Source organism: Pristis pectinata, chromosome 10 (assembly GCF_009764475.1).
Source record: "Pristis pectinata isolate sPriPec2 chromosome 10, sPriPec2.1.pri, whole genome shotgun sequence".
NCBI classification, from domain to species: Eukaryota; Metazoa; Chordata; class Chondrichthyes; order Rhinopristiformes; family Pristidae; genus Pristis; species Pristis pectinata.
In genome coordinates this window covers 80062298-80087266 of record NC_067414.1, presented here as the reverse complement: position 1 = coordinate 80087266, position 24969 = coordinate 80062298, and the positions used below count along the sequence as shown (strand labels likewise).

Sequence of the window (24969 nt, the reverse complement as noted above, 5' to 3'; positions counted from 1 at the left end):
GCATATGCACAAGGGGTCCCCATGGTTCATGCTGCGAAGCAGACTTAAGACTAGGTGTTGTTCTCGCGTTATATTTTTGACCAATCATACATTTCATACCAACTTTATCGGTGTAAGCAGCAAAACTTGATATATACCAGGTTTGTTGAGTAATATGATTCATCTGCCCTTTTATCGCATGCATAAAAGAATGACATGCATGGGCAAGTTAAGGGAGAAGGGGTAACCACGCGGCCATCGTGGGTGACCCAAAGACTGTTGGCTGTTTGATAAAACCCAGCCTTCTGCCAATTTGATTTTTTTTCCCCATCATCAGCAGCATTTTGCAAACTTGCCACTTCATCAATAAAATTTTACTAAACTGGCCCCTCTGCTTCTGAACTGGCCCCACTACTTCTGTTGCTGATGGTGGATTTGGTGCTGGCAATGCTGTAAAACACGCACAACCTCGGTCAACAGCTTGGACTCCCATCCAATACAAGTAGTACGGAACGTTCGCTTAATATGCAGTCGCAACCCATTTGCAATAGCATTAATTAATGCAGGCTCACCTGGGACCAAGGCCCGAATGATGGTCAAATACTTTTCGTATGCGCTCAGTATAATCGCCAATGTCTTCATCTGATTTTTGTAATGTGCTATTGTTTTAATGCCAATCAAAAATAGATGAGAAACTGCTCTCTACTGTGGTGAGGAATCGGTCCATAAGGCATTCAGACCGGCCTCCGACACAGTGCCCTGTGGCCAGTTATGCTTATTGCTTATCTGACTCCATTTCATATTCCCTAGGCAGGGGTCCATTACCACTTAAATGTCCTTCTTGGTGCTTTTGTGGCACTTCTGTAAAATCTTCATCTTATGCATGAATTTTGTCATGTCTTCCTTGGGATTTGACATAGGGGACTCTATAGACCCTCTGAATTAAGAGCCATAGTAAACCTGGATGGGTTTCCATCAGGCCCTGGAAAGGCTCTCATTTGCATTGGGATGGTCTGGAGGGCTTGACCACGACTTCAATGAACTCCTAAGGTCCCCTGATGGGGAGCTTTTAGAGCCCTCAGTGGGGAGGGTGGGAGCCAGTGGAGGAGTCCAGTTCTGCGTGGGCTGGAGGAGTATATTGGGGCGGGGACAGCACCGAGGGTGAAGGAGGTAATACCTGAGGGCCTGCACCACCCTTAGGATTGTTATTTCCTCCAGGGAAAGATGGATAAGGAGGGTACCATCTATCCCATTCATCTCCCTTTCCCTCGTCATTGTTGGGTTAACGTGTGGACAACATTACCCTCCCAGCCGGCCTCTTTCTGGACTGTAATTCTAGCTCTTTACTTTCTTTATCCTTTGTTTCTCTCTTCTCGCTCCCTACTTCTACATTCCTCATTCTCCTTCCTCTTTCTCTGTGATTCCTCTTTTCATTTCTCTGCTTCCTGCTGCCATCTCCAATATGCTGACCACCCTGCAGTTTTACTCTGTTTCTTGCCATCTTATCCTAATTAAAGATTCCCTCTGAAGGAAAGGGCTTTCCATTATCTTTTATCCACTTAACCCATTTTCTGACATACATTATGACTTGGAAAGTTCCCTTAGTGGGTCCACTATCCTTAGACTCTGATTCTCTCATTATTCTTTGAGCCTGGGGCCTCAAACCCCAGTATGCTTGGGATTCTAACCCTACATGTGGTTTCTTAACAGAGACTTGAGCCCTCGCACTTTACATATATCATGGGCGGATTCTCAGGTGTCCAAGGCTAGTAGGTCCATTTGGTCTTAACAGTCGGGCAACGGCAGAGACCTGCTCCTCACAGCAAGGACCTGTTTGCGTACCGAGGGCAGAAAGACTCTACCTTTTATTTATATGCCGGCTGAGCCCTCTGCCATCAGGGCACAATGACATGTTCTTGCTTGGATGGCAAGGCTTGTCATCTCAGAGGGACCTCCAAATAAACTGTTGTAAATAACTCGAGCACACTGACTGTTAACAGCAAAATCTTCCTTACATATCTTGCTAGCAAGGAAGCCATTAAGGGAAAGCACTATTCTCTCCTCCAACCTGACTCAAACCACTTTCTCACAATTCCTTCTTGTACAGTTCCTTTTTCAGTAAATTTCCATGACCTGTGCTAGGTCACGTAGAGGTCAGATGCAGGCAGAGAAGGACAAAGACAAAAAACGGACTCAACCCTAATGGCACAAGGCTCAATTCATTCAAGTGGTTATAAGTTCTTGATAGATTTGGTACTGTAGCAAGGATGTGCAGTTAATCATTAGCCCTTCTGCAACCTTGTTTTACCACAAGTTAACATATTATTGGATTTCAGGTGGTTTGTAAATTGGTTTATCATTGTCACATGTACTGAGGTACAGTGAAAAACTTAGTTTTGCATACCATCCATATAGATCATTTCATTACAAAAGTGCATTGAGGTAGTACAAGGAAAAACAATAACAGAATGCAGAATAAAGTGTTACATATTACAGAGAAAGTGCAGGCAAACAATAAGGTACAACATCAAACGAGGTAGGTTGTGAGGTCAGGAAGGGACAGTTCAATAATCTTATAATAGTGGGATAGAAGCTGTCCTTGAGCCTGCTGGTATGTGCATTCAGGCTTTTGTATCTTCTGTCTGAAGGGAGGGAGGAGAAAAGAGAATGTCTGGGGTGGGTGGGATCTATGATTATGCTGGCTGCTTTACCGAGGCAGCGAGAAGTGTAGACACAGTCCATGGAGGGGAGGCTGGTTTTGTGATGTGCTAAACTGTGTCCACAACTCTCTGCTGTTTCTTGCGGTCATGGGCAGAGCAGTTGCCATACCAAGCCGTGATGTTTAATATGGTGTTGTAGCGACTCACCGCACCGGCATCGAACCGGCTCCCGACATTGTGACGTCGTTGGAGGCCTCGATCCAAGATGGCGCAGGGCCTTCCTTCTTCCCCAGCGTTGGGCTGGGAAAGCCCACGTGCGGGAAGGTCAAGTGACCAGTGCGTGACGTCAGCGTGGGAAGTTTTCGGCTATTAAAGGCGCACCGTACCCCGGTCGGCTTTCGACCTCTGATTTCGAAACCAGCGACTCTGTGTCTCCATTTCATAGTGTGTAGTTAGCCGCTACATTGGTGACCCCGACGGGCCCAAACGTTTTTGGACCCACGATGTCTGCACAGCAAGAGGTACAGGCAGTAGCCCTTAAACTGCCCACCTTCTGGACCCTCCGGCCCAGTGTCTGGTTCGACCAGGCCGAGGCCCAGTTCCAGGTTCGCCAGATCACCAGGGACGACACCAAGTACTGTTATGTGGTGGGCGCCCTCGACCAAGACACCGCCTCCCAGGTCAAGGATTTCATCCAGGCGCCCTCGGAGGAGGAGAAGTACGATAAGTTCAGGACCCTTCTTCTCGAGACTTTCGGCCTTCCCCGACGCGAACGAGCTTCCCGCCTACTCCACCTCGATGGGTTGGGTGACAGACCCCCCTCCGCGCTCATGAATGAGATGTTGGCCCTGGCAGACGGGCATAAACCCTGCCTGCTGTTTGAGCAGATCTTCCTGGAGCAGTTACCTGACGACATCCACCTGCTCCTGGCGGATGCCGATTTCAGTGAACCCCGGAAGGTGGCCGCCCGAGCGGATGTCCTTTGGTGGGCGAAAAAGGAGAGCGGAGCATCCATCGAGCGCGTTGCCACGCCACATACCCAGCAGGCCAGACCCAGCAATCGAACGCTTCCCACCCGCCACCAGGTCTGAGACACCGACCGACCAATGGTGTTTCTACGACCAGCGGTGGGGCACTGACGCCAGCAGATGCCGGCCACCATGCAGGTTTCCAGGAAACGCCAGAGCCAGCCGCCGCTGATGGCTACGGTGGCTGGCCACCCGGATAGCCTCTTGCATGTGTGGGACAGGTTTTCCGGACGTCGGTTCCTTGTGGACACCGGAGCCGAAGTCAGTATCGTCTCTCCCAACGGCCGCGAGACTCGCAACTGCACACCAGGACCCGCCCTCAGAGCCGCCAATGGCAGCGCCATTCGGACCTTTGGCACCTGGTTGGTACACCTCCAGTTCGGCACCTGCAACTTTACTTGGAGGTTCATCCTGGCCGCCGTCGCGCAACCACTCCTTGGGGCAGACTTCCTTCGTGCCAACAGTCTGCTGGTTGACCTGTGGGGTAAGCGTTTGGTACATGCCAGGACCTTCCAAACGTTCTTGTTGGGTGAGGCCAAGCTGCCGGCCCCACACCTCGACTCCGTCACCACGTTGACCAATGAGTTCCCGTCCGCCCCAGTTCTCTACCACCTTGCCCAAGCACGACGTCCAGCATCACATCCCCACCCAGGGCCCTCCCCTCCACGCCCGCGCCTGACGGCTACCCCCAGACAAGCTCTGCCTCGCGAAGGAGGAATTCAAAAAAGTGGAGGAGCTGGGGATCATCCGCAGGTCGGACAGCCCATGGGCCTCTCCGCTACACATGGTCCCCAAGGCAGCCGAAGGTTGGTGGCCCTGTGGTGATTACCGACGCCTCAACGACATTATTACCCCGGACCGGTACCCCATGCTGCACATTCAGGACTTTGCTGCCAACCTACATGGGCGGTCCATTGTTTCCAAGGTCGACCTCGTCCACGGGTATCACCAGATCCCAGTGCATCCAGACGACATTCCGAAGATGGCGCTGATCACACCTTTTGGCCTCTTTGAATTCGTCCGGATGCACTTTGGCCTCAAGAACGCTGCTCAGTCCTTCCAACGACTCATGGATGCGGTCGGGCGCAACCTTGACTTCGCCTTCATATACCTCGACGACATCTTGATCGCCAGCAACAGCCGCCAGGAACATTTCATGCACCTCCGCCAACTCTTTTCTCGCCTGAGGGATTTCGGCCTGACCGTCAACCCAGCCAAATGCCAATTGGGGCTGGAGACAATCGACTTCCTGGGTCAATGGATCGACAAACACGGCGCCACGCCCCTGTCTGCGAAGGTCGATGCCATCTGCCATTTTGCCAGACCCACCTCCATCAAGGGCCTGCAGGAATTCCTCGGTTTGGTAAACTTTTATCACCGGTTCATGCCATCTGCGGCCCGCATCATGCGCCCGGTGTTTGCTCTCCTGTCAGGCAGAAGCAAGGACATTGTTTGGTCGGAAGAGGCTCACACCATGTTCGTTGAAACCAAGCAGGCCTTGGCGGACACAGTCATGTTGGTGCATCCTCGCACGGACGTCCCGACTGCCCTCACAGTCGACGCCTCCAGCACAGCGGTCGGAGGTGTGCTAGAGCAGCTTATGGAAGGGCGTTGGCAACCGCTGGCGTTCTTCAGCAGGCACCTTCGACCACCAGAGCTCAAATATAGCGCCTTCGACCGCGAGCCGTTGGCGTTGTACCTGGCCATCAGACACTTCCGTTACTTCTTGGAGGGCAGGCCGTTTACAGCTTTCACCGACCACAAGCCGTTGACCTTCGCCTTCAACAAGGTCTCAGATCCCTGGTCAGCACGGCAACAGCAGCACTTGTCGTATATCTCAGTGTTCACCACTGACGTCCGCCATCTGTCGGGGAAAGAGAACGTGGTCGCAGATGCACTGTCACGGCCCACCATCCAGGTTTTGTCCCAGGGGGGTGGATTCCGGCTTCTTAGCAGAGGCACAGCGAATGGACTTGGAGATGCCCAGCTATCGCACCGCAGTCCCGGGCCCGCAAACTGCAGGACCTTCTGGTAGGCCTTGCTCTGCGATATCTCTACAGGTAGACCCCGCCCCATTGTGCCAGCTGTCTGGCACAGAGGGGTGTTTGATGCCATCCACAGCGTTGCATACCCATCCATCCGGACTACTGTCCAGATGGTGTCAGACAAGTTCGTCTGGCATGGCCTGTGTAAACAGGTTTCCGAATGGGCCCGGTCCTGCACTCACTGCCAGACCTCGAAAGTACAGCAGCACGTCAAGGCCCCCTTGCAGGATTTTCAGCCTACCCACCGGAGGTTCGACCATATCCATGTTGACCTGGTCGGCCCCCTCCCAGTCTCCCGAGGAACGTAGTACCTCCTCACGCTTGTCGACCGTTTTACCCGCTGGCCTGAAGCCATTCCCCTCTCAGATACCTCTGCCCAGTCCTGCACACGGGCCCTTTTGTCAACTTGGGTGGCCTGTTTTGGTGTCCCGGCACATATCACTTCAGACAGGGGAGCTTACCTGCCTGTGGTCTGCCGTCGCCGACTTGTGGGGTTCCCATATCCACCTCACCACCGCCTATCACCCACCATCCAATGAGCTGGTGGAGAGGTTCCATCGCCACCTGAAGTCGGCACTCGTGGCCCGCCTTAAGGGGCCCAACTGGGTAAACAAACTCCCCTGGGTCCTGCTGGGGATACGCACCATGCCAAAAGAGGACTTGCATGCCTCGTCTGCGGAGATGGTCTATGGAATGCCCTTAGTCATCCCGGGCGAGTTCCTACCAGCCCCTCGGGGGCCAGAGGAAGGACCTGCCGCGGCACTCAACCAGCTGCGCGAGTGGCTTGGAAGCCTAGCCCCAATTCCCACCTCGTGACACGGACGGGTCCCGACCCGTATGCCGACTTCCCTCCAAGACTAAGTTTGTCTTCGTCAGGAGGGGCGCGCACTGATCACCGCTGCAACATTCGTATAAAGGGCCATTCGGGTCATCAGGAACAATGGATCTACGTTCGTGCTGGACATTGGGGGGCGCGAGGAGGTGTTTAAGGTTGATCGGCTGAAGCCAACTCATTTAGACTCGGACCAACCCAACTCATAGTTTATTTAATTCTGGTTTTCGCGACGGTATTGCCAGTTCTGGGGGGGGGGTTCTGTAGCGACTCATCGAACCGGCTCCCGACATCGGGACGTCATCGGAGGCCCTGATCCAAGACGGCACGGGGCCCTCCTTCTTCCTCAGCATTGGGCTGGGAAAGCCTGCATGTGGGAAGGTCAGGTGACCCGCATATGACGTCAGCGCGGGAACTGTAGCGCGGGAAGTTTTCGGCTATTAAAGGCGCACCGCGCCCCGGTCGGCTTTCGACCTCTGATTTCAAAACCTGCGACTCTGTGTCTTCATTTTGTAGTGTGTAGCTGGCCGCTACAGTGTATCAATAAAAATTGGTGAGGGCCAAAGGGGGACATGCCAAATTTCTTTAGCCTCCTGAGGAAGTAGAGGCACTGGTCCCATGGGTAGGAGTTTGGAGATGAGTTTGCTTGGAATTATAGTATTGAATTAATATTACCTCTTAGTACAAGCCCCACCAGTTCCAGAAGTGATCCCAATGATCCAAGTACCTAATGTCTGATAATGGTACCTAGATTCTTGTTTGTGTTTTTTTTCAAAGGGATTACCTTCTGAATCTATTTGAATTCGCCCATCCTGTTGGATATTTATTAATTTTTTTCTTGAATCTGCAGCATTCAAGCAAAAGGTATTAAAGAAGTTATATTGTTCATCACCTCTTGAAGAAAAGACAAATGAAGCTCCAGCCAAAAAATCAAGGGCAAAGCAAGAAAAGAGGGAAGTGGAAAGAAACAAATCCAGTGATGCAATAGGTAACAATTTGACAATGCATCCACAGTATAACTGAGTCATGCTAGACCTCTATTCTAACAACATTGTGAATGCATCTTGTCATTGTACAAATATACAGTGCTCCAATAATATTGCAACATCTTGCATGCTAGTTAGATAGCATGGAAACAGGCCCTTCAGCATAACTGTTCCATGCTGACCAAGATTTCTATCTAAGCTAGTCCCATTCCCCTGTGTTTGCCCCATATCCCTTGAAACCTTTCCTCTCCATGTACCTGTCCAAGTTCCTTTTAAATGTTGCTGCCTCAGTAACTTCCTCTGGCAGCTCATTCCGTATACTGACCACCCTCTGGGTGGAAAAGTTGCCCCTCGGGTGTATATTAAACCTCTCCCCTTTCTCCCTAACCCTATGTCAAGTTCTTGATTCTCCAACCCGGGGGAAAAAGACTGTGTGCATTCACCCTATCTATGTCCTTCATGATTTTCTACACCTCCATAAGATTATCCCTCATTCTCCTATGCTCCAATGGATAAAATGCCAACCTGCTCAACCTCTCTCCATAACTTAGTCCCTCGAGTCCTGGCAACATTCTCATAAATCTCTTCTGCACTCTTTCCACTTTAGTGGCATCTTTCTTATAGCAGGGTGACTGAAACTGAACACACTATTCCAAATGCAGCCTTGCGAGCGTGTTGTACAACAGCAACATAACATCTCAATTTCTATACTCGATGTGCTGATGGATGAAGGCCAGCATGCCAAAAGCCATCGTCATCAGTCCACCTGTGACACCACTTTCAGGGAAACATATACTTGTATTCTTAGGTCCCTCTACTCTACAAAACTCCCCAGGGCCCTACCGTTTACTGTGAAAGTCCTACCCTCAATTGTCTTCCCGAAATGCAACACCTCACACTTATCCGAATTAAACTCCATATGATATTCCTCAGCCCACTTGCACAGCTGATCAAGATCCCTCTAACTCCTGATAACCATCTTCACTGTGTATAACACCACCTATTTTAGTGTCACCTGCAAAGTTACTAACCATGCCTTGTACAATCTTATCCAAATCATTGATATAGATGACAAATAGCAATGGGTCTCGCACTGACCCCACTAGTTTTAGGCCTCCAGTCTGAGAAACAACCTTCCACCATCACCCTCTGCTTCCTACCATCAAGCAAATCGTGTATCTAATTAGCTAGCGTGGCCTAGATTCCATGCAATCTAACTTTCCATGGCATCCTATTCATGTGGAACCCTATAAAAGGACTTACTGAAGTCCATATAGACTACATCTACTGCCCTGCACTCATCAACCTTATTAGTTAGTTCTTCACATCTCTTGAATTTGATTCAGCTTTTTGATCTCCCACGCACTATCCCTAATCAACCCTTGTATATCATCCCTCAGAATACCCTCTAATAACTTACCTACCACAAGTGTTAGACTTGCTGGTCTATAGATCCCAGGTTTTTCTTTGCAGCCTTCTTAAATAAAGGCAGCATATTAGCCACCCTCCAGTCTTCCGCACTCCATCCGTCGCTAATGATGATACATATATCTCAGCAAGGGCTACTGGAATTTCTTTTCTAGCTTCCCACAGTATTCTTGGATATATCTGATCAAATCCTGGAAATTTATTTTCTTTTATACACTGACCAGCTTCTGGGTGAAAAGGTTGCCCTTCGGGTGCATATTAAACCTCTCCTGGTTCCGATTAAATCTCTGGATTATTCCTGGTGGCATATGCTAGTCAGGGCAGGAATAGAAAGATAGCTCAGATGAATGTGTGGCCAAGGAACTGGTGCAGGGGGCAGGGTTTCAGGTTCTTGGATCGTTGGAATCTCTTCTGTGGCAGGGGCAACTTGTACAAGAGGGATGGGTTGCACCTTAACTGGAGGGGAACCAATATCCTGGCCGGGAGGTTCACTAGTGCTACTTGGGAGGGTTTAAACTAGTCTGGCAGGGGATCAGAAAGTGGAGGGATCAAGAGGAAGGTGGATGTCATGTGACCAGTAAGAACAGGCAGCAGCAAGGTAATAGATACAATGGGACAGATGGGTTGAAGTGTGTGTATGTTAATGCTGGGAGTATTATGGATAAGGGTGATGAACTTAGAGCATAGATCAGTACATGGAACTATGATGTTGTGGCATTACAGAGACTTGGCTGAGAGAGGTAAGGACTGGATGCTTAATGTTCCAGGGTTTCAATGTTTTAGAAAAGATAGAGAGGGAGGTAAAGAGGAGGGGGTGGAGTTGCACTATTAATGACAGACAATATCACAACTGCACTCGGGGACATAATGGAGGGCTAATCCACTGAGTCTATTTGGACAGAACTCAAAAATAAAAAAGCTGCAATCACTCTGATGGGATTATACTACAGACCCCCAAGTAGCCAACGGGACATTGAGGAGCAGATATGCAGGCAGATTAGGGAAATGTGTAAAAACAACAGTGTTGTTGTTGTGGGTAGCTTCAACTTCCCCTATATACACTGGGATCTTCTCAGTGCAGGAAGGTTTCTTAAATCAGTATGTAGATAGTACAATCCCTTCCTCTTGTTGGACTGGACCTGGGTGTTCGGTAATGAGCTTGGTCAAGTGACTGACCTTTTCAGCGGGAGAACATTAGGGAACAGTGATCACAACTCCTTAAGTTTTAAGATTGTAGATGAGGATAAGTATGGACATAGAAGGAGAGTATTAAATTGGAGCAGGGCAGATTATGAGAGTCGTAGGCAGGAACAGCTTTTTTGGGCAAGTCCACATCTGACATGTGGAGAGTGTTTAAAGACCAGCTGCACAGAATACAGGACAAGTATGTTCCAGCAAGAAGGAAGGACAAGGATGGCAAGGTAAGGACACCTTGGATGATGAGAGAGGTGGTGAATTTCATCAAGAAGAAAAGGAAGTGTTTGCAAGGTTTAGGAAGCTAAAATCAAACAGACCCCTTGAGGACTATAAAGCTACAAAAGAAATCAAGAAGGGAATTACAATAGCCAGAAGTGGCCATGAAAAGTCCTTGGCAATTTGGATTAAAGAGAATCCCAAAGCATTCTATACATACATCAAGGGCATAACTAGGGAGTGGGTATGGCTACTCCAGGATAAAGGAGGGAACATGTACTTGGAGGTGAAGGATTTGGGAGAGGTCCTAAATGAGTACTTTGCATCAGTATTTACCAAGGAGGATAAGGAGATCAGTGTAGAACATGCTAATATCCAAGGGCATTTCAAAGTAAAGAAGGAGGTAGTGTTGGGTCTCTTAAAGAACATTAAGGTGAATAAATCATCAGGGCATAATGGGATATACCCCAGGTTATTGAGAGAGGCAAGAGAGATTGATGGGGCCTTGACCAATATCACTTGTGGCTAGAGAGGACACAGAGAGGTCCCAGAGGAATGGTGAGTAGCTAACGTTGTTCTATTATTCAAGAAGGGAAATAGAGATAATCCTGGAAGCTGTAGACTGGTAAGTCTCACAGCAGTGATAGGGAAGTTAATGGAGAGGATTCTTAGGGATAGGATTTATTAGCATTTGGAAAACTATGGCCTAATTAGGGACAGTCAGCATGGCTTTGTACGGGGCAAGTCACGTCTTACTAACTTGATTGAGTTTTTCAAGGAGGTGACGAAGGTGATTGATGAAGGTAGAGCTGTATCTGTTGCCTACGTAGATTTTAGTAAGGCATTTGACTAGATCCCTCATGGGAGGGCTCATCCAGAAGATTAAGATGCTTGGGATCCACTGTGAATTGGCCATTGGGATTCAGAATAGGCTTGCCCATAGAAGACAGAGGGTAGTGGTTGATGGGACTTATTCTGGCTGGAGATCTGTGCCTAGTGGTGTCCTGCAGGGATCCGTCCTGGGATCTCTGTTGTTTTTGATGTATATAAATGACTGGATGAAAACGAAGGTGGGTTAGTAGGTTTGCAGATGATACGAAGATTGGTGTTGTAGATAGCATAGAAGACTGCCAAAGGATACAGGGGGATATAGATCAGTTGCAGATATGGGTGGAGAAATGTCAGATGGAGTTTAATCCGGCCACATGTGAAGTGTTAAGGGAACGGTACATTGTTAATGGCAGAGGGATCTTGGAGTCCAAGTCCATAGCTCCCTGAAAGTGGCTACACAGTTTGATAAAGAAGCTGTATGGCATGCTTGCCTTTATTAGTTGAGGAATTGAGTTCCAAGAGTTGGGAAGTTATGTTGCAGCTTTATAAAACTAGGAAGGTGGCATCTGGAGTATTGCACTTAATTGTGGTCACCCCATTACAGGAAGAATGTGGAGGCTTTGGAGGGGGTGCAGAAGAGGCTTATCAGGATGCTGCCTCGATTAGAGGGCACGTACAATAAGGAGAGGTTGGATAAACTTGGGTTGTTTTCTCTGGAGCAGCAGAGGCTGAGGGGAGATCTGATAGAGGTTTATAAGATTATGAGATGCATAGATAGAGTAGACAGCCGGTATCTTTTTCCCAGGGTTGAAATGTCTAATACCAAAGGGCATGCATTTAATGTGAGAGGGGGCAAGTTTAAAGGAGATGTGCAAGGCAAGTTTTTTTTTTACAGAGTGGTGTGCTGCCAGGGGTGGTGGTGGTGGAGGCAAATATAAGAGGTGTTCAAGAGGTTCTTAGAGAGGCACATAAATGTGCAGGAAATGCAGGGATATGGATATTGTGTAGGGATTAGTTTAGTTGGGGATTTGATTTCTAATTTAATTAGTTCAGCACAACATCGTGGGCCGAAGGGCCTGTTCCTGTGCCGTACTATATGTTCTATATTCGTATGTTTAAAGACATCCAGCACCTCTTCTACTGTAACGAACTATCCCCAAGACTTCCCCATCAACTACCTCAAGTTCTGAAATCTTCATTTTTATCATGCAGAAAGACATGGAGGAGAACTATTCATTGAGGACCTCGCCCATCACCAAAGATGTCCACTTTGGTCTTTGAGGTGCCCTATTCTCTCTCTGGTTGCTCTTTTTCCCTTAATATACTTGAAATCTCTTTGGATTCCCCTTAAACTTGTATGCCAAAGCTATCTCATGACCCTTTTTGCCCTTCTGATTTCCTTCCTAAGTATACTCCAACAACCCCTATACTCGAGGGATTCTCTTGGTCCCAGCTGCCTGTACCTGACCAATGCCTCCTTTTTCCTGACCAGAGCCTCAATATCTCTCATCATCCAGGGTTTCCTACTCCTGCCAGCCTTGTCCTTCACTCTCTAATAGGAACATGCAGACCATGAATTCTCTATCTCACTTTTAAAAGCCTCGCACTTGCTAGATGTGCCTTAACCTGCAAACAACCTAGTCCAATCACCTTTTGCACGTTCCTGTCTAATACAGTCAAAATTTGCCTTACCCCAATTTAGAACTTTTAAATTGTGGACCAACTATGTCCCTTTCCATAACTAATTAAAAAATAGTAGAGCTGTGGTCACTGGTCCCAAAGTGCTTCCCCATTGACACCTCTGTCACTTGTCCCACCTGATTTCCAAGAGAAGGTCAAGCTTTGCCCTCTCCCCAGTATGACCTTCTGTATATTGTCTGAACACACTTAACAAATTCCACCCCACCTAAGCCTTTAGCACTATGGCAATCCTAGTTAAAATCACCTACTATGGCAAAATTATAATTCTTGCAACTTTCTGCAATCTCCCTGCATATTTGTTCTAATTTCCTTTGACTTATTAGGGAGCCTTTAGTACAATCCCAACAATTCCCTTCTTATTTCTGAGCTCCACCCGTGAAGCATCATTGGGAGATCCCAGAGTAATTTCACCTAAGACTACTGCCGTGCTGTTCTCCTTAATCAGAAATGCAGTTCCCCTCTTCTCTTTCATCCCGCCTATAGCACCTGTACCCTGGAACATTTTAGCTGCCAATCCTGTCCCTCCCTTAGCCATGTTTCTGTATTAGTTATAATATCTCAGTCCAACATAGCTACCCATACCCTGCGTTTATCCATCTTACTTGTCAGGCCTCTCACGTTGAAATAAATACACTTTAGTCACAGTCTTTCCTTGATCTCTGCCATGCTGCTGCCTGTCTTGTTTACTGAACTTGATCACATTGAATTCTCTCTCAACTTCCAGCCTCCCATCTGCCTTGCTTCTGCTTTGGATCCTACCCAGCTGCTGATCTAGTTTAAACCCTCCCTAGTAGCACTAGCAAATCTGCCTGCCAGGATATTGGCAGCTTCGAATATTGGCACCCCTGCAGTTCGGGTGCCACCCATCCCCCTTGTACAGGTCACATTTCTCCCAGAAGAGATCCCAATGGTCCAAAAGTCTTGAATCCCTGCCCCCTGCACTAACTGTTCAGCCATGTATTCATCTGCCATATCCTCCATTCTTACCCTCACTAGCACGTGGCAGTGGGAGCAATCCAGAGATTACCACCCTTAATGTCTTCCTTTTCACCTCTTTCCTAATCCCCCGTATTACTCCACAGGACCTCATCCCTTTTTCTACCCATGTCATTTGTGCCAATGTACACCATTCTGGATGCTCACCCTCCCCCTTGAGAATGTTCTGCAACTGCTCTGAAACATCCTCGACCCTAGCACCAGGGAGGCAACACATCATCCTGGAATCCATTTTGCGGCCACAGAATCTCCTGTGTGCCCCCCTAACTATCGAGTCTTGTATCACATATAGTCCTCTCTGCCCTCGCTCTTCCCTGCTGAGCTTCCGAGCCAGTCCAGATGCCACAGTCCTGGCTGCTGCTGCTGCTTTCTCCTGAGTGGTCATCTCCCCTTGCTATAGATTGCACCTAACTTAATATAAATACTGATTACTTTTGTCCTGTCATTTTAATTTAAGAAAAACTGTAAGAGTGAGAATGAACAGTCTGTTACCTCCTAAGTATGAGTTTAGGTACTACTGTGAGGGTGCAGAAATTTTCAGAGGGAGAGAAATTACTCCAGACAGTTTCTTCCAAAACAGCAGTACAGAGAAGACTAAAACACAGATCCTGAAAAGTATTCTGAGAAGTCACTGAAGATGGTCAAAGTCAAGCTTATTGTCATATGCACAAGAGCGTGTGCAATGAAAAACTTAGAGTGGCATGCAAAAGTTTGGGCACCCCTGGTCAAAACTTCTGTTACTCTGAATAGCTAAGCGAGTAAAGGACAACCTGATTTACAAAAGGCATAAAGTTAAGGATGACACATTTCTTTAATTTTTTAAGCAAGATTACTTTTTGATTTCCATCTTTTACAGTTTCAAAATAACAAAAAAGGAGAAGGGCCCGAAGCAAAAGTTTGGGCACCCTGCATGGTCACTACGTAGTAGCACCCCCTTTGGCAAGTATCACAGCTTGTAAATGCTTTCTGTAGCCAGCAGAGTCTTTCAATTCTCGTTTGGGGGATTTTTGCCCATTCTTCCTTGCAAAAGGCTTCTAGTTCTGTGAGATTCTTGGGCCGTCTTGCATGCACTGCACTTTTGAGGTCTATCCACAGATTTTTGATGATGTTTAGGTCAGGGGACTGTGAGGGCCATGGCAAAACCTTCAGCTTGTGCCTCTTGAGGTAGTCCATTGTGATTTTGAGGTGTGTTTAGGATAGTTATCCTGTTGTAGAAGCCATCCTCTTTTCATCTTCAGCTTTTTTACAGACGGTGTGATGTTTGCTTCCAGAATTTGCTGGTATTTAATTGAATTCATTCTTCCCTCTACCAGTGAAATGTTCCCCGTGCCACTGGCTGCGACACAAGCCCAAAGTATGATCGATCCACCCCAGTGCTTAACAGTTGGAGAGGTGTTCTTTTCATGAAATTCTGCACCGTTTTTTCTCCAAATATTGTTAAAATAGAACTTGTTAGCTCATTGTGGCTAACAAGTTCTATTTTAACTTCATCAGTCCACAGGACTTGTTTCCAAAATGCATCAGGCTTGTTTAGGTGTTCCTTTACAAACTTATGACACTGAATTTTGTGGTGAGGACGCAGGAAAGTTTGGAGAAAAAAGGGTGCAGAATTTCATGAAAAGAACACCTCTCCAACTGTTAAGCACTGGGGTGGATCAATCATGCTTTGGGCTTGTGTCGTAGCCAGTGGCACGGAGAACATTTCACTGGTAGAGGGAAGAATGAATTCAATTAAATGCCAGCAAATTCTGGAAGCAAACATCACACTGTCTTTAAAAAAAAAAGCTGAAGGTGAAAAGAGGATGGCTTCTACAACAGGATAACTATCCTAAACACACCTCAAAATCCACAATGGACTACCTTAAGAGGCACAAGCTGAAGGTTTTGCCATGACCCTCACAATCCCCCGACCTAAACATCATCAAAAATCTGTGGATAGACCTCAAAAGAGCAGTACATGCGAGACGGCCCAAGAATCTCACAGAACTAGAAGACTTTTGCAAGGAAGAATTGGCAAAAATCCCCCAAACAAGAATTGAAAGACTCTTTGCTGGCTACAGAAAGCATTTACAAATTGTGATACTTGCCAAAGGGGGTGTTACTAGGTACTGACCATGCAGGGTGCCCAAACTTTTGCTTCGGGCCCTTTTCCTTTTTTGTTATTTTGAAACTGTAAAAGATGGAAATCAAAAAGTAATCTTGCTTAAAAAACTTAAAGAAATGTGTCATCTTTAACTTTATGCCTTTTGTAAATCAGGTTAGCTTAGCTTTTCACAGTAACAGTAATTTTGACCAGGGGTGCCCAAACTTTTTGCATGCCACTGTACTATCAGCAGCATCACAGGCACATAGCATCATATAAGCAGCCTTCATAAGAAAAACATAAATTATACACACATTTTACAAGAAAGAGCTCAATTAGAACAAAGAAAACAAATTCCATTTTAGTGCAGTGTGATCAAAGTGGTCATAGTGTTGCTAAACTGTAGTGATTAGGGTTTTGCCAGTTGGTTCAAGAACTGAATGGTTGAGGGAAATAGCTGTTCTTGATCATGGTGGTGTGGGACTTCAGGCCTCTGTACCTCCTGCCCGATGGTAGCTGCAAGAAGATGGCGTGACTCAAATGGTGGGGATCTTTGATGGATGTTGCCTTGTTGAGGCAGCGCCTCCTGTAGATGCTTATTATTCTATGTATATTAAGGACAAAAGAATAACCAGGGTAAAAGTAGGGCCCAATAGGGACAATGGGGGGCCATCTGTGCAAGGAGGCATTGGTGAGGTCCTAAATGAATACTTTCCAACGGTATTTGCAAACAAAACTGACATTGTAGTTGGAAAATTCAGCAAAAGGGTAGGTGAAAGCCAAGTGCAGGTTTCCATAAATAGAGAGGAGGTACATTATGCCTCAGCAGACTTAAAGGTGGATAAGTCCCCAGGACCAGATGGGATTTATCCCAGGTTGCTGTAGTTGGCAAGGGGAGAGATTGCTGGAACTGTGGATGAGATTTTTAAATCTTTTCTGGACACAACTGAGGTACCAGGTGACTGGAGGATGGCAAATGTGCTTCCCCCTTTTCAAGAAGGGTATCAGGTAAAAGCCTGTTAACTATAGAGCCTAATAGTTAAGTCTTTTAGCCTGTGAGCTGAACATCAATGGCAGGGAAGATGCTGGAAAAAATTGTGAGGTAAAGGCTTAAAGATTACTTGAAAAGGCAGGGAGCAATGAGAGATGGCCAATATGGCTTTGTCAAGGGAAGATCCTGTCTGACCAATTTGAATTCTTTGAAGAGGTAACAGAGTGTATGGATCAGAGCAGGGCAGTAGACATGATTTACATGGATTTTAGTAAAGCCTTTGAGAAGGGCCCACATGGTTCAAAGGGTTAGGGCCCATGTGATCCAGGGCAAGTTGGCAAACTATATCCAGCATTCTTCTTCTCTCTGATGATTGAGTGTCTTTGAAACTCTGCCAGAGAGCTGTATGGGCAGAGTATTTCAGTGTATTTACCTCTGAAGTGGATAGATTTCTAGTTGGTAATGGAATTCAGGGTTATGGTGAAAGGACAGAAATGTGGACTTGAGGAATGCTCCATCAACACTGATTCTACTGAATGGTGGGGTATGCCTTAGAAGCTGGATAATCTACAATCCTTCTTATAGCCTTAAAAAGCCATGCATTTCTTTTACATTTAAACATTGACAACTCATAGTAGTTGTAAACTTGCACAATGACTTTAAGTTCCTTAGAGCAGAGGTTTTTAACCTGTGGTCCGCAGACCCCTGGGAGTCCGCAGCGGGTTGCCGGGGGTTCGCGATCAAGCCAAGAAAAAAATGGAAAAGCGACCTGTTACAAAGACGTAGCTTACTTGCTTGCTCCAGTTTTCCACTATTCAGAAAATCGGCCAGATCTATCTGTTATAGGCAACAATCTTAGAGACTTTGACGGTGTTCCCTTCTGGTAAGCAGCCGTTTAATATTCGATTTGAGTAGTCAGTAGTGTTCAATACTCACTACTATTCTGTTGTGCACTGTAGTGTTAGTGAGACTGAGTGACGTTGGTGTGCCTTAATAATATTGCTTACTTACTGTGCATTTACGCCACAGTGATGTCACTGTTAAACAAAAAATGTGCAAGTGTGTAAATTTTAGATTAGTTTTGATAATTTTGTTTATCAGTAGTAGTAATTAAACTGTCCAGCATGTATTGCTGAGTATGGAGAAATTTCTGAAGAGAAAAGCTGACCAGAAACCGGAAGATTCTGATGACGAAGGGGATAAGGGAAAGAGAAAACAATGCAAGTACGACCCAGAATACATTTCATTTGGCTTCATCGCAGTGGGGACAATTGCGGACCAACCTCTCTGTGTTGCGTGTTTGCAAACACACTCCAACGATGTAATGAAACCAGCGATATTAAAGTGCCATTTAATAACAGTGCATCCAGATATTGCCAGTAAGCCGAAGGAATATTTTGAGTGGCAAAAGGAGCTGTATCTCAAGCAGAAAGGCAAAATGACAGCCTGCACCACTGTAAATGAGAAGGCTCTTCGTGCATCATATTTGGTAGCATTATGAATAGCACGTTCCAGAAAGCCTCACACAATTGGAGAAGAGCTTATACTGCCTGCAGAAGTAGATATGTGCAAAGTTGTACTGGGAAAAGAATCCAGTCAAAAACTGAAAGCCATTCCACTGTCTGATAACACAGTAAGCAGAAGAATTGGCGATATGGCGGAAGATATACAGGGCCAGCTGATAGCATGTCTTCAGTGAGTCAGATTTGCGATTCAGCTCAATGAAAGTACTGATGTTGCCAGTGCTGCGCGGTTGTTGGTTTATGTTCGATATTGCTGGGAAGGAGAGGCTTTGGAAGACTTCTAGTTTTGCAAGGTGCTCCCAGGGCGTACCACCGGTGAAGAACTTTTCCGTGTGCTTGACACTTTTTTTTGTACAATCGGCATTGGCGTGGACACAGTGTATTGGAGTATGTACGGATGGTGCTGCCGCAATGATGGGACGAAAGTCGGGTCTAGTCGCACAAGTGAAAGAAGTAGCTGCACATGTAGCAGCAACCCACTGCATGATTCACCGTGAGGCTTTGGCTGCAAAGGATATGGATGAAAATCTTGCAGATGTGTTTTCCATATGCATTAAAATCGTTAACTTTATCAAAGCCAGGCTGCTCAATCATCGTTTGTTTGAAAACATATACCATGAAATGGAAGCCGAGCATAAGCAATTGTTGCTACATACAGAAGTCAGATGGCTGTCACGAGGCTGCGTTGTGCAGCGTGTATATGAATTGCGAGATGAACTGCTCATTTTTCTAAATGAGCATAATGGATCATTGGCACAGTTCTTGACAGATGAGACGTGGGTTGCCAGATTAGCTTATCTTGCAGATATTTTCAGCATTTTGAACAGCTTAAATCTATCATTGCAAGGACCTGGCTCAAATGTTCTGAAGACGCATGACAAAATCAATGCCTTCCAGAAAAAACTCCATATCTGGAAGGGAAGATGCGAGCAAGGCGTTTATGATATGTTTCCATTGCTGTCTGACCTTCTGACAGTGAACGAGACTGAGGCCATTGCAAGCACCGTTTTGAACCATATTCAACAGCTGTCACATTATTTCCATGAGTATTTCGGTGACAATGACACGAGCATGTTTGATTGGATTCGAAATCCATTTGAATGCATGCTTACTGATTTAACTGGACGTGAACAAGAAGAATTGGCTGAACTGTCATCTGACAGGACTTTGCGCTTGCAGTTCAACCGGATGTCACTTTCGTCATGGAAACATAGAGAAACATAGAAAAACTACAGCATAGTTCAGGCCTTTCGGCCCACAAAGCTGTGCCGAACCTGTCCCTACCCTAGAAATTACTAGGCTTATCCATAGCCATCTATTTTACTCAGCTCCATGTACCTATCTAACAGTCTCTTGAAAGACGCTATCGTATCCACCTCCACTACTGTTTCCGGCAGCCCATTCCATGCACTCACCACTCTGAGTAAAAAAAAATACTTACCCCTGACATCTCCTCTATATCTACTCCCCAGCACCTTAAACCTATGTCCTCTTGTGGCCACCAATTCAGCCCTGGGGAAAAGCCTCTGACTATCTCCCCTATCAATACCTCTCATCATCTTATACACCTCTGTCAGGTCCCCCCCCCTCATCCTCCGTCTCCAAGGAGAAAACGCCGAGTTCCCTCAACCTGCTTTCATAAGGCATGGTCCGCATTCCAGGCAGCATCCTTGTAAATCTCCTCTGCACCCTTTCTATGGCTTCCACATCTTTCCTGTAGTGAGGCCACCAGAACTGAGCACAATACTCCAAGTGAGGCAACCTGTGCAGCCACTTTGAGCGTCCTATGGACTCAGACCCCAAGATCCCTCTGATCCTCCACACTGCCTAGAGTCCTACCATTAATACTATATTCCACCAACATATTTGACCTACCAAAATGAACCACTTCACACTTATCTGGGTTGAACCGCACCTGCCACTTCTCAGCCCAACTCTGCATCCTATCTATGTCCCTCTGTAACCTCTGACAACCCTCCAAACTGTCCACAACACCCCCAACCTTCATGTCATCCACAAACTTACTAACCCACCCCTCCACTTCCTCATCCAGGTCGCTTATAAAAATCACAGAGTAAGGGTCCCAGTACAGATCCCTGAGGTACACCACTGGTCACCGACCTCCACTCAGAATACGACCCTTCAACGACCACTCTTTGCCTTCTGTGGGCCAGCCAGTTCTGGATCCACACTGCAATGTCCCCTTGGATCCCATGTCTCCTCACCTTCTCCATAAGCTTCGCATGGGGTACCTTATCAAATGCCTTGCTGAAATCCATATACACTACATCTACTGCTCTCCCTTCATCGATTTGCTTAGTCACATTCTCAAAGAAATTCAATCAGACTCGTAAGACAGGATCTGCCCTTGACAAAGCCATGCTGACTATTCCTAATCATATTATACCTCTCCAAATGTTCATAAATCCTGCCTCTCAGGATCTTCTCCATCAGCTTACCAACCACTGAGGTAAGACTCACAGGTCTATAATTCGTTCTATAATATAATGGTCGTTCTGGATAGCATGTTCCCAGGAGTATCCACTGCTGTCCAGCAAAGCTGTCAATGTTCTGTTACCATTTGCAACCACTCACTTGTGCGAAATAGCATTTTCTGCAGTCACTGCCATGAAACCCAAATACAGATCAACACTGAATATTGAGGATGACATATGCATATGTTTGTCGCACATACCACCACGTTTGGACAAACTCTGCAATGCAAAAGAGGCACAACCTTCACTTTGAACTGAACACTGAAAGACACCTCTGGTAATAATCAGTGATTGAAATAGTCACTATTTCAATAGGGCCTATGTGCAGTAATTTAAATGTTGTATGCATGAATTATCAATTGTTTGATTTTGCGGGCTGTGGGAGTTCACCATCTAACAAGGACATGTTCTGGGGGGCTGCAGCATGGAAAAAGGTTGAAAACCACTGCCTTAGAGTAACAAAAGTAGAGAAAGTACAAAAATTTTTTTAAATCTTCCACAGGTACTTCACAAATTGTTCCTGAATGCAGGAAAGTCTATACAGTGAGCCTACCCCCTTCTGGATATGAAGTGTGTGCAACTAGACCAAATGAGCGGCATGAACCTCAAAAATCAAGTGAAGAAGAATCAGAAGGTAGAAAGCTTTTTTCCCCCTAGGGCATTTTAAAAGATTTGTCAAACATTAGCTATTCAATATTGGGCATATTTATATTTCTAGATGAGTTGAAATGAACAGTGGTTGCAATAATTGATTACATGCTTCAAACACAATAACTTCCAGTCTTTTGCAGCATATTATTGTTTCTTCGATTAGTTTGGCTCTTGGATCCAACTACAAGGTAAGCCTGGATTTTCTGGTCTGAGATCAAGGGATGGCAATTGGTGCCTAACTTCAAAGAAACCTGTGCACAAGGATGAACCGGAGTTTTATGACACAGCTTTTCCTTTTACCGATACCATTTTAGATAGGATGCCGACTGGTGGTATCATACAACAGTGCAAATTGTGCAAGAGCTGTACTGAATATCATTAAGCAAGCTCAGTAATTGCATTGGAAAGTAATTCTCACTCATGGAAAATTTCTTTACACAAAATATTCAATAGCTGGAACAGAATGTCAGGCAAAGTAGTTGAAGGCAGGAGCCCAGGCAGTATGAGAAAACAAGTTGTATAAGGCCAAAAGTTGTTATGCTTGAAGTAAAATTAATTTTACTTCATTTTAAGATTTACAGAAAGAAGAGATTGGCACATTTACAGGATATTATGGGAAGATGAAAATGATGAACTGACTTAAAGTTAAAATTTAGTTTAAAAATTAAAAACATTTATGTGATTTGAGTGAATGTAGGACCCCCAAAATTCATTCTTTTAGGATTTGAGAATTTGTTGAATAGTAATTATGTCTTGAATTTGATAAAAGTCTGGTATGTCATTTAATAAAGCCAGATATTTTTGGTCTTTTTTAACCACAAGATTAGATGCAAATCTCAATCGTTTTAATGGACATGTCAGTATTTGAATGCACCTGTAAAGGCTGCAAGAGTAAAGAATCAGAATCTCACTGACAGCAATTTGGAGTTTCTGCACTCGACTAGCTATGTGCTTACTGATATTTTTAGAATAATGAAAGTGACTGATGGCAGTTTTGCAGTTGTTGGAACTGCAAATTCCAAGTTCATCTTTCCAGAGTCGTAGAGTTAAGCAGCACAAACGGGGCCTTCGGCCCAACTGGTCCATGCTGACCAAGCTGCCCCATCCAAGCTAGTCCCATTTGCCAGCATTTGGCCCATAACCTTCTAAACCTTTCCTATCCATGTACCTGTCCAACTGTCTTTTAAAACTTATTATTGTCCCCGCTTCAATCACTTCCTCTGGCAGCTCATTCCACATACCACTTATTTGTGTAAAACAAAAAGTTGCCCCTCAAGTTCCTATTAAATCTTTCCCCTCTCATTTTGTAAATGTTGATTTGATTTTGAGATATTTTCATCAACCTAAATGATATTCACCCTGCATTACTAGAAGTAAAAGTCAAACTTTATTTGAGGATTCCTTGTCAGACTTGTCACTTTTGGGACTCAAAATCTCTACTTCCCTCTCATCGTGTAATAAAGTTGTAATGGAAATGGAATGACATTGATATTCTGAGAATGAGATCAGTTTTCAAATGGATAAAATTGAGCTCTTAAAATGCCCATTTTCTGTAGTTTTTCCTGTATTTTGGTATAACAGTAAATCCAGTTTATTTTCCAAAATATTATTTGTAAAGTATTTACTTATAGTGTTCATAGAATGTAGTTCACAAATGGGTGGATTAAGTGCACACAGCTTTTTATATCATGCTACAATCCTTGGTAATTTTTTGATAGAATGATAGGATGTTGCCAGGACCAGAAGGGCTGAGTTAAAGGGAGAGGTTAGCAAGGCTAGATCTTTATTCCATGGAACGTAGGAGAGTGAGGGATGACCTTTTAGATATGTTTAAGATTATGAGAGGCATAAATAAGGTGGATAGTAACAGTCTTTTCCCCAGGGTAGGGGAGTCCAAAACTAGGGGGCATAGGTTTAGAGTGAGAGGGGAAAGATTTAAAAGGGACCTGAGGGGCAATTTTTTCACGCAGAGCGTGGTGAGTATATGGAACGAGCTGCCGGATGAAATGGTTGAGGCAGATACAATAATATAATTTGAGAAGCACTTGGATAGGTTAATGCATGGGCAGGACTTGGAAGGATATGGGCCAAACACAGAAAATTGGGACAAGCTGGGTGGGCACCATGGTCTCTGTGGACTGGTTGGGCCGAAGGGCCTGTATCCGTGCTGTATTAGTCCATGATAATAGAAAACCCAATGAGTTGCAATATCTATTACATAAGTATTTGCTCAATTATAGAAAGACATTCTGCAAAAGAATTCCAAAGAAAGCATAAGCGGAAAAGGAAGTTCAAGAGCTCAGTGCTTGAAAGCTTTAGTGAAAAGACACGAACAGAATTTCAACAGCCAACAATGTTACAGACTGACATCTTGCAAACATTGACATTATATTCTGCAAAGTCTGAAACAGAAATGTTAACTAAAAACAGGAGAAGAAAACTGAAAAAGAAACGACATAAAGAAAAGCTAAAGGCGGCTGGACTGGTATCGAAAGCCACAGCTGTGGAATTAATTTATCAACCAGGGGAGGGCAGCAATGATGATGTTGCTGAAGCTGAAAAAGCAGTTGAGGTCATTGACTTAAATGCAACCTAGGAATTGTACCTTGCTGTTTTACATTGCTATCTTTAACATTCTTGGATAATTTCTTCCCCAGCATTGATTTCCAGTCCCTAAACTCCAATATTCAGAACCCAGAGCATGTAATGTTCCTAGAATTGGAAGGTTTAATCAGTTATCACTGTTGTCAGCATTTTTATGGGAGAATGCAGTTTTTTCCATGTGCACATTTATAGTATTTTGTAGAGAACAGTTTAAATGATTTTGCCTTTCTACCCTTTTGCTTAAGATGATGCCAATTTTTCAATATTTGCCTGCCATGCAACTGCCATTAAGTCTATTTCATTCTTGAACATTTGTACCAAAAGGCTGAAACAAAGGATCGTTTTTATCAAACTTTTCATTATTTTGCATCATTGTGCAATTGTCTTAGTGTAAAATTAAGTTATTTTGAGATATAACTTGTTTCTACATATATATGTAGAGAATTGATTTACAATTAATGTTACAGTTAAAATATTTCTATGATGCAAGCTGAATATGACATTAAACTGTTTTCCTGTCTCACCTGACTATTAGTTATTTTGTCAATGTAAAAAAAATTAGATTTGAACTTCTTGCAGAAATGATATTTGGCTAAATGGTAATTTGTGATAGAATAACGCAAGGCAGATTTTCTTCCCATCTTTTACCAGTGCCATTGGATAATCATCTGCTGTCTCTGCTGGAGCAACTTGGTTGATTCCAAATTTTCAAGGATGCACAGT

The 24969-nt window shown here is 45.2% G+C and overlaps 1 protein-coding gene across 2 annotated transcripts in view; it reads left to right on the top strand.

Annotated features, from left to right (window-relative positions):
• LOC127574867 (glutamate-rich protein 1) overlaps positions 1–24766 on the top strand; it is a 30423-nt gene extending 5657 nt beyond the window's left edge. For both annotated transcript variants that reach the window (XM_052024325.1, XM_052024324.1), the window contains 3 exons: positions 7395–7532; positions 21494–21625; positions 23883–24766. In XM_052024325.1, the coding sequence (XP_051880285.1) occupies positions 7395–7532; positions 21494–21625; positions 23883–24238 (626 nt within the window). In that variant the 3' untranslated portion in view covers positions 24239–24766. The remainder of the gene's footprint in view (positions 1–7394; positions 7533–21493; positions 21626–23882) is intronic.
• Positions 24767–24969: the final 203 nt, after the last annotated feature.